This window comes from Homalodisca vitripennis, chromosome 6, assembly GCF_021130785.1.
Source record: "Homalodisca vitripennis isolate AUS2020 chromosome 6, UT_GWSS_2.1, whole genome shotgun sequence".
Taxonomy (NCBI): Eukaryota; Metazoa; Arthropoda; class Insecta; order Hemiptera; family Cicadellidae; genus Homalodisca; species Homalodisca vitripennis.
In genome coordinates, this window is record NC_060212.1 from 112821080 (window position 1) to 112835476 (window position 14397).

The 14397-nt window shown below is 36.0% G+C and overlaps 1 protein-coding gene across 1 annotated transcript in view; it reads left to right on the plus strand.

Moving 5' to 3' along the window:
* The window catches only part of LOC124365525 (retinol dehydrogenase 14-like), a 31909-nt gene that overhangs the window by 10347 nt on the left and 7165 nt on the right, over positions 1 to 14397 (plus strand). Inside the window, exons 4-8 of the mRNA XM_046821510.1 lie at positions 1753 to 1916; positions 3505 to 3612; positions 4612 to 4785; positions 7931 to 8132; positions 12327 to 12528. Of these exons, the coding sequence (XP_046677466.1) occupies positions 1753 to 1916; positions 3505 to 3612; positions 4612 to 4785; positions 7931 to 8132; positions 12327 to 12528 (850 nt within the window). The remainder of the gene's footprint in view (positions 1 to 1752; positions 1917 to 3504; positions 3613 to 4611; positions 4786 to 7930; positions 8133 to 12326; positions 12529 to 14397) is intronic.

Here is a 14397-nt window from a genome sequence, read left to right on the forward strand (position 1 = left end):
GTTGATGACGAAGTTGCAGTATGGGGAAACCCTTACTGATGCTGACATCTTGGCCGCTAAAGATGAAGAACAACCTGATGTTGATAACGATGAGGAAAGACCAGGAGTTCCCGCCTGTCACACTGAAGGAAGCCAGCACATCCTTAGAAAAGCTGCGCCATTTTTCTCTCCAGGTAAAAGCATCGCAATAAACTACTGTAGTTAGCCTATCAATTTGTTAAAACTGATTTAAGAATGCCACACTGCAATTTATCCATCATTTTTTTTACTTAATTTGTGATGTCCGAAAGTAGCGTAGACTTTTTTTTAACCTTAGGGTCTTAGGGCTGTAAAATCAGCTGTTTGTTTAGTTTAAAACTTCAACGTAAATACTGTATGTCATAAGTTATAATACAACCAACAAATTACGTAATTTTCGGCATTTGTTACGAAATACGCTGTGACAGTTGTTTTCTTTCTTTTCTTTGCAGACAGAAGTTGGGCCGGAAGTGTTCGACGCACTATTTGTGTTAAACAAGGTCGTCGATGAGGCACAAATCAACAAGAAAAAGCAATCAAAGATAACAGATTTTTTCAATTATTCATTAGAAATGAATTTTCTTTAAGTTTTGTTAGTTTGCCGTATGACATTGTGTGTTTAATAAAAAAAACTCTTGGTAATTCGAATAGTTTTCTTTTCCTCTCAATAAATCGAAACTCTCGGTAATTCAAAACTCTCACTAATTCGAATTTTTTTGCATGTCCCGCCAATTTCGAATTATCGAGAGTCGACTGTATTACCAAATGTGAAGTGTTAAAGTGTTTGGGTATTGAACCTGGTAAAGATTGTGTTTCGGCAATGAAAGAATTGGACTTGATTCGAATTCAAAAAAATGACCGAGAAGCGGCTGAACTCCAGAAGAAAGCTAGGCAGAGTAAAAGACTACTGAAAAGGAAGTTAGAGGAGCAGTTGGAGGAGGAAGATAGCACAGCAGGGCCATCTTATGCCCGAGGCATGTACTAAACAAGTAAGTTAAAACTTTGTAAGCATTTTCCCGGAAAAGTATATTTTAAAGATATAATGTGCCTTTTCTCAGGAACCACTTGGAATAGGTCTTCCAAATTTTTATCACTTGTTATTTACCTAAGTGCACACATTTTAACATGTGCTTTTTACATTTACTTAATTACAGGCCTAGAAAAAAAATTATATTTACTACTTTTTTAAAGTCTTTTAGTATAAATTATTAAAATAAATAATTAGACAAAAAAATGTTTTTCAAAAATTCCCTGTGTTAAAGTATTCAGATACATACTAAAAGTAACTCATAAAAGTGTCATTGCAATATCTTTAAAAGTTTTTGAGAAAAGGTACATCAAAGTTGCTAAATTTAACATTGCAAGTATAGGAGGGTCCGAACACCTTCTTCCCGTTTTAATATTTGCCTTTCAAAATTTGGGAGCCCTCGGAGCTCTTAAAACAGTAATGCATTCTTGCCTATATCAAAACAAAGTTCCATGCTAATTTTCAAATGCATAAGTCATTTCGGTTCCGAGATATCGTCTAGAAACTGGACAGACTGAGACAGGTGAAATTTTCCAGTCCATCGAGTGAATAGATTTCGCTAACGCAGTCTTAATTGCGCCCTAGCCTACAGCCTAATCGGCTTAACGGAGATTATTCGGAGTTATGTGTTGAGAGTAAACAACTTGAGAGTAAACAATTTGAGAGTAAACAGACAGTAGCTACTTTGATGACACTTGCTGTTCTAGGAATTCCAGGAACGTTTGTTGTGAAGAGGTTTTGGATGAAGCGAAAACCATGAGTACATCTACCTATTTCCAAAAGTGGTTCAACTACTTTACTTGTTATTGTTTGGGACCATGTTACGCCATTCTAGATATTGTCATCAACTATTGGAATAACACTACTTTCGGTAAGTTATTTCTAAGTATGTTATATGTTTAATTCATAAGTACAAGGTACACTGCCAGGCGAGACTTTAAATATATTTGTTATATTTAAAGTCTTAATATTAAGATGTTTGAGTTTTTTTTACTGTAAATAACTATTGAAGTACGTTTAAGGTAATAACTATAAATGAGGCATTGGAAGTCACCGCGACTAAAACGCTGGCTTTGGAAGTGTCACGTTAGGCGACACAAACGTGTTCTCTTTTTGGGCCTGTATACATCTGCATCAAAAAGAAAAATATCTTCTTTCGCTAGATATTGCTGTGAAATTTTAAAAATGAACAAATTTTGCGTGTACGTAATAACTCCTATACGTCTTAGGCCTACTAGTATATTATACGTAACAAGCACATTCGTTAAGGGAAATCTGGTGTACATTTTCTTAATTTTGATTCAGGGCTTACCATTTGGTAAATTTATTATGTTATATACAAAATTGAATTACTGACAAAGACAATAAGTTACAATTTACCAGAAGAGGAACGACTGGTGTGGATGTTACCCAGTGCATGATTAACTGCTAGTAGCCTATCAATAACACAAGTATTACTTACTTTTACTAAAGATTGGATAGTAACGTATTCAACTCATTTAGTGCTTTGTTGATACTATAAACGGTGTTTACGATCTCTCTGGGAATATTTTGTGAATTTGTTACTTTCAAGACAAACAAGAAATGCAATAGCTTATAATCATGGGCCAGAAATGCTCAGTTTACCGTCTCTTTTTTATTTTTCATTAAAAACCCATTACAGATTTTAAAAATCAAATATGGCACAATTATTATTTTGCAGTTTCAAACCGTGAGAAAAGAAATATTATAGCCTCCTATGTAATCAAGTTTCAAGATGACGGATGATCGGATCATAGAAATTGGCCAGTGAATAGAGTAGATATAAGTTTTATAACGTTGTAATACACACAGTTCATGATGCCATAAACATGTTACGACAGTTTGTACACTTGTTTTGAAACGGCATTTAACTTCACATGAGGGTTCACTTTTGAATTTTTATAACTCTTCCAAGGTGATACGGTGACTCATCCGAGATATCAGTGCCCACTATGCCTTCATGGGATCTCGACAGGATGCGGTCCGTGCCCCAACCTGACCCACCTTGAATATCCAGTCACTCCAGAAACAAGCGCAACAGTCCTTTTATGACTAAGTGCAATGTGATGATTCTCAGCTTCTTTTCCTAAGAGAACAAAAAAATTTAATAGTTTTGCTTTTAATTACCATATTTATATACATAAATAAAGTAAGTTTAAAAAATTGTGAAATTTTTAAGGCAAAGTTTCGTTTCATATAATTTTGTATCTCTATAACAATTTTAAAAATTGTTGTAATTGTGTTATTATATACTACAAGTATTTTCTACCCATATATCGTTGGGAATTAATCTGATCATTTCAAAATATACTTAAATACTAATTTATGAGTTTTTTTCAGACTATAATTAAAAATGGTTAATAAACGTAGTTTATTGTCAGATTTATAATGCCATGGAATATTAGAAATATTTAGAAATCTTAATTTTCCCTCCACAGAACTGGACGACCGCAAGGGACAAGTAGCAGTTATGAGTGGAGGGCACAGAGGGATTGGAGCATTCGTCACCAGAGACCTTCTTAAAACTGACATGCATGTTATACTGGGTGAGGAACTTATCTATCATAGTCTACAACACGCGTTTCATTGTGTATAGTACTAATTTTGGAGCAATGATTTTGAGTAAGGTTAGAGTCTAGAAGGCACTATAGCAGGCCGTACGAAAATAGTCCGATGGCATGGAGGCGGTGTTGTCATGTCTCTGTTGCCATTAGCTATTCCCGCTATGACGTAACTGTGGTCACATATTGTGCGCTCTACTTGATTTAGATTTTGTCTGAAAAAACGGATGAATGAAATAAATGTGTATAGACCTATTATGCGTAAAACTGGCAACAATGTTTGACGCGGGGTGTAGATGTGTGGGGGGGGAGGATTAAGTCGAACACTCTGCCATCTAACTATTTTCGTTTGGAATGCTCTAGTAGTTATTTAACAGGACAGTCCTTATGCACGCGTGCTGTGACACAATGTATCTGCACGAAATAACCTACCACCACAACAACTGACCTTTAGTTTGTCATAATTAGTGTTTGTTTTATTAAGTAAGTGACTTAATTAACTTAGTTGGTCCTGACTTAAGCGTATCAAAGTGCTTTGGTATGATTTGCTTATTTCCATCTACATTGTAGTCCTAATTTTAGGCTAGTTACACTGATTTCTCGTACCACTAAACAATGATGCCCACAAAATAATGTTCACAAAACCAAACACAGCAAACCAAAGAATCTTCACGGCCATTCTATCTTCAAAAACGAACTTTGAAAAAGAAGAGGATGCTGGTGTAATCTGTTAAATTACTTACAAACATCAAGTATGATTACTACTATTAAAGTGGCAATCTCAAACATAAAGTGGACATCTTTTATAAGTCAGCTTTCAATTGTGAGTATTTATTGCAAAAATCTTCTTAAAAAGTTAGACAATCATTTAAATCCTGCCTTTGTTATGTTTTTAAAATATGTACAATGTTGGTTTTATACTTATAATAGGTAGCCTTCTAATTTCTCCCTATATTTGTCCTAAGTTCTCATTATGGTTTGCAGGATGCAGAAGAATAGAAGATGGAAGGAGGTTTGTTAGCAGTCTGCGAGAACGAGGTGTGACTGGCGGAAAAGTTACCATTTTGTCTCTGGACTTGGCTTCCCTGGAGTCAGTCAGAAACTTCGCGGAGGCGGTCCTCAGAGAGACTTCTGTTATAAATTATCTCATAAATAATGGTAAGTTCTTGTGTGGCTTTCTTTGATTATTAAAAGGATGTACTCTAATCTCATTTCAGTTTTTAACCCTATAAATATTCGAAACACACACACACACACACACACACACACACACACACACATATATATATATATATATATATATATATATATATAATTTCAATAAACATTGAATCACAAAACGTACTTGCTCCGCCGGGACTCGAACCCGGATCTCTCACTTCCCGGAAAAATGTGCTACCACTATCCTATAGAGCCCTTACTTTTTACGATTCAATTATTTTGTATTTGGCCTATTTGTCACATATGCGTTTAAATAATCAAACTAACATATGATCGGAAGACCAAATAGCTGTCAAACGACCAATGGTGTAATGGTAGCACATTCACCCGGTAAGTGAGAGATCCGGGTTCGAGTCCCGTCGGAGCAAGTACTTTTTGTGATTCAATGTTTATTGAAATTAAAATCGGCTATTGCCACTTATACAAATTTAATTAATGTAAATAAAAGTAGTTTCATATATAAATTCATTATTGTTCGTTTCATATATAAACTCGAGAACGGCTGTACCGATTTGGCTAATTTTGGTCTTGAAATTATTTGTGGAAGTCCAAGGAAGGTTTAAAACGTGAGTAAATATGATGAAAATGCTAGGAATTTAATAAAAACAACAATGTTGATTTCCTTAGAAATAGGGATGGTCGATTATCGATAATCATTGATGTTGGACATAAAACATCGATGTTTTAAATTTTATTTTGCATTATTTAAAACATCGTTACATCTATTTCTCGAATTTAATAATTTCTTCCCGTGAGGACGACGCGAAGTTTGCAAAAAACAGCGATGTTATCAATTAACACGATGTTTTTAACTCGATAGACATCGAGTATCAATGTTCGGCTATCGATTAAATAATATTTTTTAAATTTAATATATCTACTCAGAATTGCGTTTTTTAGTGAGTGACAATTAAGTAGATAGGTTCGTGCACATCCAACACAACAACCGCGAGCACGGTATAATTAAATTGCACGATTCCGCAGACGCAGTGCTCCTGTGATCCTGGAACGAGCTGCATTCCACTATGATCCGGCATAGATTATTGTGCCGACAAATCGGTAACGATTGGGGAAATGACAATAATTTGTAAATGTTTGAAGGCGTTAAATACAGTGATGAATCTACTAGATTATGTTGTGCTCGAGGTAAAGTAAAATTGCCACAATTGGTCCCACCACCACATCCCTTACGCTCTTTAGTTTCTGGGTTGGGAAATGATTCTAAACACTTCTTAGCCAACATTCAAAAGTATAACAGCTTTTTCCAGATGGCATCGTTTGGCGCAACACATATTGTACAGTACAACTTTATGCCCACTTTCAAGGTATTATACCATAATAGTTTTTTTATGGTGTGCAAGTTTGTATTGGAATATGTATCAGAAATAATTATTTAACAAATCTTAAAAAAATTACAGATACAAGGACAAATGTATCAGTTACTGAGGGGTTAACAACTAACATGCGAGTATTTTTGCAACAAGATGAAACTGCAAATTTGTTTGCGAAGCAGTCGTTAGACATTGGAAATGGTAAAGTCGCAGTGGACACCTCGACCGGATTCATCACATTACCCGCAGATTTCTATCACATCACAGAAAGAGGAGCTTATTCAGCGTGTTTTTCCATATATAGTGCAACATTTAATACCGTAATTGGCTGGGTGAACGAGCAATATTGGTGGCGAAAAATAAAGGTGTCGATGATCTCAATGCGACCTTTCACAACTTTCTTCCGGGACAGTTGGTTTCCTTCAAATTAGTCAACACCGGTATAAACCAGGATGGCGTAGTCAACTATCCCACGGAGTTTTTAAATTAAATGGAAATGACCACCAACCACAATTTGCAGTTAAAAGTAAGATCAGTTGTCATCATGCTGCGTAACATTAATCAACCTCGACTGTGCAATGGAACAAGACTGGCTGTGAAAATGATAATGAATAACGTAATTGGGGCAACAATCATAAAGGGAAAATACAAAGGAGAGGATGTCTTGATTCCGCGTATACCGATGATTCCAACAGACTCACCATTCGATTTTAAACGTCTACAATTTACCGTTCGTCTAGCCTTTGTGATGACCATAAATAAATCGCAAGGCCAGTCGTTGGAATAAACTTGGAGTTTCCCTGTTTCGCGCATGGACATACATGGATACGTCGCGTGTTCGCGCGTTGAAAAACCGCCATCTTTGTTTATTTACGCAACACAAAACAAAGCAAAATATAAAGTTTATCAGAAAGCTTTAAATTGATTAACATAGTGTATCGTTACTATGTGTGTCTGTCAATATCAAAATGAAACTTTATAAATAGCCAGTATTTCAGGCAAACTTTGTTTTGTAAGTATGTGACATAACTATTTTTGAGTAACACCAAGTGTACACTATTTTTAAAGTATTTTGTAGTTTTTAAATATTTGTAAATTATTATAAGCAACATCATAATAATACAACTTGACCACCTATATTTATCTGTGTTTTATTTAATGTACGTAGATAAAGATATAACATTAATTTGTATTTTAAATGAGTTTAAAATTAAAACTCATGGTACAGCCAGTTTATAGTAAATGGTTTTGCAAACTTTATTTTGCAAAAACTTAATCGTTGTGACATGACAATTTATTATGCAACCTCATGATTCCTGTGTAATTGAAAACATAATAAAACTTGATTGACAGTATTGTTTTTAATGTAGGTAAATAAAGATGTTATGTTCATTATAATATAAGCAAGTTTCAGATTAGAACTGTTACACTTCAAACTTTTTTTTGTAAGCTCCTAATATTTGTGACGTGACAATTTTTCAAGCATTACATCATGAGTAATTCATTATAATAATAATAAAACCACAATTATATCGAGCATTTTTTATTAATTACGAATTCCTTTTGTTTGTTTGAAGTTTATTTAATACAAAAGTTTAGATTTTTATTTATCGATTGAGGCAGTAGAAAGTCTGCCGGGTCAGCTAGTTAACCCATAAAAACTGAAAGTTTATGTCAAAGTTCACAAATAGTTCATCAAATTTCAACATCTTTTTCAATAATTGAAAATAATCGAGCCTTTCTCATTTTAGCAGGTATAATAACGTCTGAGTTTAAAGAAACTAAAGATAAGTTCGAGTCACATTGGCAGGTGAACTATTTGGGTCACTTCCTCCTCAGCCACTTGCTGTTGCCAACACTCCGGTCATCCCCTGGCCACCCCAAGATTGTCAATGTGTCGAGTGTAGCACACAACACTGTCTGGAGCATCCCGTATCAAACTTTGAATGATAAGTAAGTAGGCATAGTTCTCTTCCTCACAGAAAATGAAATGAAATGAAAGAAAGTGTATTTCAGTTACAATTACAATACTATTACAATTAGTTTTAATATCTGAATTGATAATTAATACACACACACACACACACACACACACACACACACACACACACACACACACACACACACACACACACACACACACACACACACACACACACCACACACACACACACACACACACACACACACACACACACACACACACACACACACACACACACACACACACACACTACATTATGTATGTGTGTGTGTGTGTGTGTGTGTGTGTGTGTGTGTGTGTGTGTGTGTGTGCGTGCGCGCACATATATACAATAAAGAACTAAAAGTATTATACATAGTTTGGAAATTAGCCTACATGGGCAAGCAGCTTGTGCGTAGGCTATCGTCGTATTATTAATAATAGTATGTATATATAAAAACTAACCTCCAAGGAATGTAGCACTGATATATCTCTTACAGCAAAGCTACTGTTGTCTCTATTAAATAAAAAAGTACATCGCCATCAGTGTATTCCAGTACCTGTCAACCGGTTTTTTTTCAAGTTTACTGCCGAAGGTGGATGTGAAGGGGGAGATAAATGTAGTATTCAGTAAATAATGTCAACTGTAGCTGTTAGTCGTAGGTAAATTATAATCATGAGCAAACAGTTGGTACAAGAAATGGTCATGGCCGCCCACACTCGGACAGTAACAAGGCCTCGGCCTTCTCAAGTCCAATATGCAGTAGAACATTTTTAACTGTAAGAAGAGGTTGGAATAAAGAAAAATTACTAAATATTTACATATATTTCTAAATACGGTCTGATATATATATAAAATTAGTTAGTATTTGAATATGACTTAATTAATAGTATAACAGAGATCCCCACTCTATTAGACGGTATTATAAGAATTTGACGTTAAAGAGAAAATTGAAGAACAATTTTTATATAATTATGTTTGTTAATATACTGTTTATATACAACTGTATATAAAATTGTACCAACTCTATTAAGAACCACCAAGAATAATTTACTACCACATACATTAGTTCTCAACCCCTAAAACCTCCCGGCAACTGGGAAGCACGTTATCTGCCTCTAGAAGCTACTTTCTCACCTTTGGCAGTTTCTGGACATTGAGAGTTCTTAGCCTCTAGAACCTCTCGGCCTCTGGCGAGTCCCGGCCTTGAGTAGTTCCAGGCCTTTGACAGGTCCTGGCCTTTGGTGGCTTCCCACTATTGGTTGTACCTGGTCTTCGGGGATTCTCAGCCTATACGACCTCCCGGCACCAGGCAGGCCCTGGAGCCTGCCATTCTCGGTCTCAGGGAGATCTCAGCCTCTAGACCTCTCAGCCTCTGGCAAGTCTCGGCCTTCGGAAGTCTTCGGCATCTGAGAACTCCTCATCTTTGACAAATCCTGGTTTTTGAAAGCTCTCAGCTTTTAGGACCATCCGGCCTGTGGGCCATCCATGGTCATTACTTGTTCTATAGAATCCACAAGTTTTTAGTGGAATTGTAAACATTATGGATTTGATCCTGGCTCCACCCTATTGACTGAAGGGGCGCTGAGCAACTATTATTGGTTAACAGTTATCATATAGAACGTTCATGCCATTTTGGATATCTATCCGCAAGACTTCTATAGTGTAGTTGTGTAAAAAAGGGCTTCGACCTGGGGGCTCCGCCTCTTTGAGTCCAAAGCTGGTTATAGCTATCCTTTTGAGAGCTGTCCATAGGTAATGCGAGGCTGGAGCAAAAAATTAATGTCCACTAAGTTCATTACAAAAATATTGATAAAATAAAAACCAACACTTAATTGTGAATATTGTCATTTCATCGTTTTGTTAGTGCTCATATCTTGTTTGTTTACATTTTGTCAAGTTAGGTATATAATGTTCTCACCAGTCGACCTGAAGGGTGCTTACAGGTAGTGATGTAGGTTAAGTGGTCGAGGCTATGAGTAGGAGAGGGCATGTATGGCTTGGATTTATTTCCAAGATCCTTGCCAGTACTCCAGAGTGGACACCTTCATGTTCGATCCGTTGTCACATCCTTGTCCCTTGCATAGGAGAGGGCATGTATGGCTTGGATGTATTTCCAAGATCCTTGCCAGTACTCCAGGGTGGACACCTTCATGTTCGATCCGTTGTCATATCCTTGTCCCTTGCAGACCTTGATTTGTAATCCAGTTTCATCTAACTCTTGAAGTTAGATTTTTTCGTCTTGTTGACTTAAGATCTAAGACACCAAGGAAACGTTCTACGATGCTTACGCCATTTTCATTCTGAAGAGAACTTGCATTGATATCAATTTTCACAAATCGTTTCACCAAGGATACCTGCTCCTTGTGGCTAGAGTGTGCAGTTTAACATTATTAAGAAATACTTAGCTGTCTTTATGTCCGCAACATTCTTGGATTTTTACCTATTCAGATAGCAGCTGTATTAACTCGTTTTGAGCGTTTGCTCCTAAGTAGTGACCATGAATTTCAGATGATCAGATTCATCTAACTTGCTCTTGAATGGAGTCGAACGTAGCCAACATTTCAATCAGTCCCAAAAAACTGCTGTTGTTTCACTCATATAGTTTTCTGTTTGATCCTCTGAAAGCAAAGTTTTTTCTGCTAACAATTCTTTTGGCAACCTCACGCCAGTGCTCTTTTTCTTTATTTAGAATACTTTACAGCAAAAACAAGACTATAGGTAAGCCATTGCCTATGCACCACATCTTCGTTGCTCATAACTCTTTTGTAATATTTAGCTGAAAAACGTGTTTTTCCTGAATGTTTAGGAAAACTTAAATTAGTTACTTGCAAAGGGCTCTGTTGTATGATTTCATCAAACTTAGCAGTTGAAAACGAAAAAAGTCAAACTCCTGGATCGTTAATGTCAAAAACGAACCCTTCATCTTCAGTAACAATTTAGAGACTTTGAGGATCAGGTGCTGAAGCATTATCAGACAGCAAAGAATCACATACTTCTTTATCATTACTTGCATTTAGAATAGATAGATATATTTGAGTTTTCTTATCCACGATACTCAAGTCCTCTTCAGGTCCAGCTTGTTTGAACCTTTTAGCTACCACACCCTGTTGTGGGTTCCTTTTTCTCATGTTCTTCATAACCACTTTCAAATTTCCTCAATTTCTCTTTCTCTACACATGATTTAAATCTGTGCCTTACGCTGAAACGTAATCAACAGAAAATTCCATAGGGCGACGCTACAGATGTACCAAGGGATCTGCGCGCGCAAACCGGCTGGCCGCCTAATGATGGGGCGGGGGAGACGGGTGTCTTTTCTAAGAACATTCGGCTTTCTCTTAGAGCCCATCCTTCGGTATGCTCGTACCCCAAGAGGCAACAACTGAAATATTTACTGATTTATTTAGTTGTCTCATAGTTCTTTTCAAATAAAAGGTGTTCCGATTCTTTTAAATCAATCACAGAATGACAGCGCGTAGGTGAGGTAAATGTATCGTAATGTAATGTAATGGCTAGTAGAGCCTCAGCCGCGCGCTCAGATCGCTTGGCCCATCTGTACAAGGACAGATCGCAGGGTGACATAAAATAATCAACTACGAGTCAGACAACACATCACTCAGTCACAATACTTATAATTAATACTTGCAAGGTTGGAGGAATCTACCTAAAATTGTGATTAATTGGTGAGGTCACAAGCACGTAGCCAGGAAAAACTTTTGGGGAGAGGGTCCAGACAACTGATATTTTCCCGTAGTGGACAGAGAGTAAGGCGCCATTTTGTTCCTTAAAAAGTTCTTGACGTGTTTATTTGTTGAGAACGATCATTCAGCAGTACATGTCAGTAATACTGAATTATTTAAATAATAATAATCCTTTGCTTAAAAAAGTAATTGAAAAATTAAAAATTGGGGTGGGATCCGGGCCTTTTGGACCCCCTCGCTGGCTACGTCCTTGGGTGAGGATTTGTGGTTGTCTTTTTAGTGCGTCAAAATGTTCTTGTGGTTATTAAATTCAATCTTTATGAAATTCAATTTATCACAAATCAATGAAACAAACAAATTTCAATTATTGAACAATCTTCACTTTTATATTCTTTAGATAATTGGTGGTAAGTGTATAGTTGATAAAGTTAAATATTTTTATTTAATTATTTTGTCTGAGTAAATAGAATTGAATGTTACAGGGAACAGTTTGATCACATGGTGGCTTACCCAGTGAGCAAGTCTGCACAAGTCATGTTCACATTGTATCTTAACGATAAGCTGAAATCCATCAGTTCCAACGTCGAGGTGTTAGCAGCACATCCTGGCATAGTGGATACTGACATATTCAGTGAAACTACTGTGAGAAAGTACTTCTCCATCATTTCACGACTATTTTTTAAGGTAATAAATTAACATTCAAATAAAACTACCATTAAATATATGGTTCGTGGGTTTTGTACATATAATGTAAGCATGCATAGAATATCAATATAAGGGTGTTTTGAAAATATAATACGTATCTATGCAAGAACGTAGCCAGAAAAAAGATTTCTGGGGGTCCAGAAAACTGATATTTTTCTGTAGTGGACAGGCCCCTTTTGTTCCTTAAAAAGTTCTTGACCCGTTTCTTGTTGAGAATGATCTTTCAGCAGTACATGTCAGTAATACTGAATTATTTAAATAATAATAATCGTTACTAAAAAAATAATTTAAAACATTGAAATTTTGGGGGAGCCAGACCCTTGGACCCCCTTGCTGGCTAGTCCCATAGACACCATGGGCTAGTCCTTGCATCTATGGCAGTATTCCTAGCCTTCTTTGTACCCTCTAGATCCCAGGTACAGATTTTACTGTGTGTAACGCTACTCCAATCGTTATTATACCTTTGTCTGTTGATCATAGGGTTAAATAATCTAAGAAGGCAACAACAGAACGTAAGGGTGTGGAGACCAGTTTTTACAACATTTGGCTACATTTAAATATTATTTTGTATGCTACTCAAATGTAAATAAAATTTGGTACGGTAATGAATAAAACAAGGATAGTAGTATGAATTGAAGTAAATGGAAAAAGAAATTTACTGGAAAGCAAAGAATTGATTTCAAGGACTGACAACACCTCTTTTCTATTTTAAATTTCTATTAAAAATTTGTATGTGTCAAGATCCTTCCTTGCACCTTGACAAATAGTGTTCACGACAAGTGTCTTACGGAATATTGGGTACCTTCATCCCTTCCGCGTCCCCTTAATCTCATTCCCTTCTAGAAAGCCCCTTCTTCTGCTTTGCCAAAAATTGCAATTAAAACTTCTTCAATTCAATTAAATTAAAAATACTTTTTTATGTACATGTGTATACATTGAATAGCGTCAAATTTCCATATACTACATACTTACATATTTGAAATTATTACAATTGAAATTAATATTTTCAATATTTACAACCTCAATTCATAAAATGCAATTTAAAATTAGAGAGGTGGATAGTTCCTCAATAGAGTAGAGTGCCTTGTTGATTTAAAAATCTTTGAGCATTTTCTTTGAACTTTAGGTAGTTTTTATATTTTGTGGTATATATTTTAAAAATTTATTCCCCATATATCTAGGTTTTTTCAAAAAAACTTTGCCTATGAGCTGGGATAACCTCGTATTTTACTTTTGTGTTGTGAGGATGACTAGGTGTCTTAAAATTTAAGTCAGATTTTTGGTTTTTCGCTGTAAGAATGGATTAAAAAATGTATTGACTATAAACAGTAAATATTTTCAAATATTTAAAGTGTTCTTTAGTTGAGTCATCATGTTTTAGCCTTAACATTATCCATATTGCCTTTTTTTGTAGTTTTAACATATTATCCATATTTATATGTTTGGTTGAACCTTTCTTTTCCTTCCTGAGGGAAGAGGACAGCTGTTTTGTCTCCGCACTTAGTCCTAAAAAGGACCTTTGCGCCTCCTCTTACTTTAATTTGTGCCCTCAAAGACCGAGACTTTTGCAAAAACCAATCAGATTTAAGGGCTCCTGTTCTCTTATGTCCTTGGGGCTGAGGAGATATGCTCCCAAGTATCTTTTCCTAGTCCCTACGATGGCAGGACAATCCAACCAAATGTGCTCCGATGACTCCTCCTCTTCTCCCACAAAGTCTACATTCGCTGCTCTGACTAAGGCCTACCTTCTAAAGGTGCTTCTTCAGAGGGCCATGTCCTGTCAACATTCCTAATATCAGTCTTATATCCTCCTTATTCTGGGTCTAGGAGAGCTGTCCACCCTTTTGC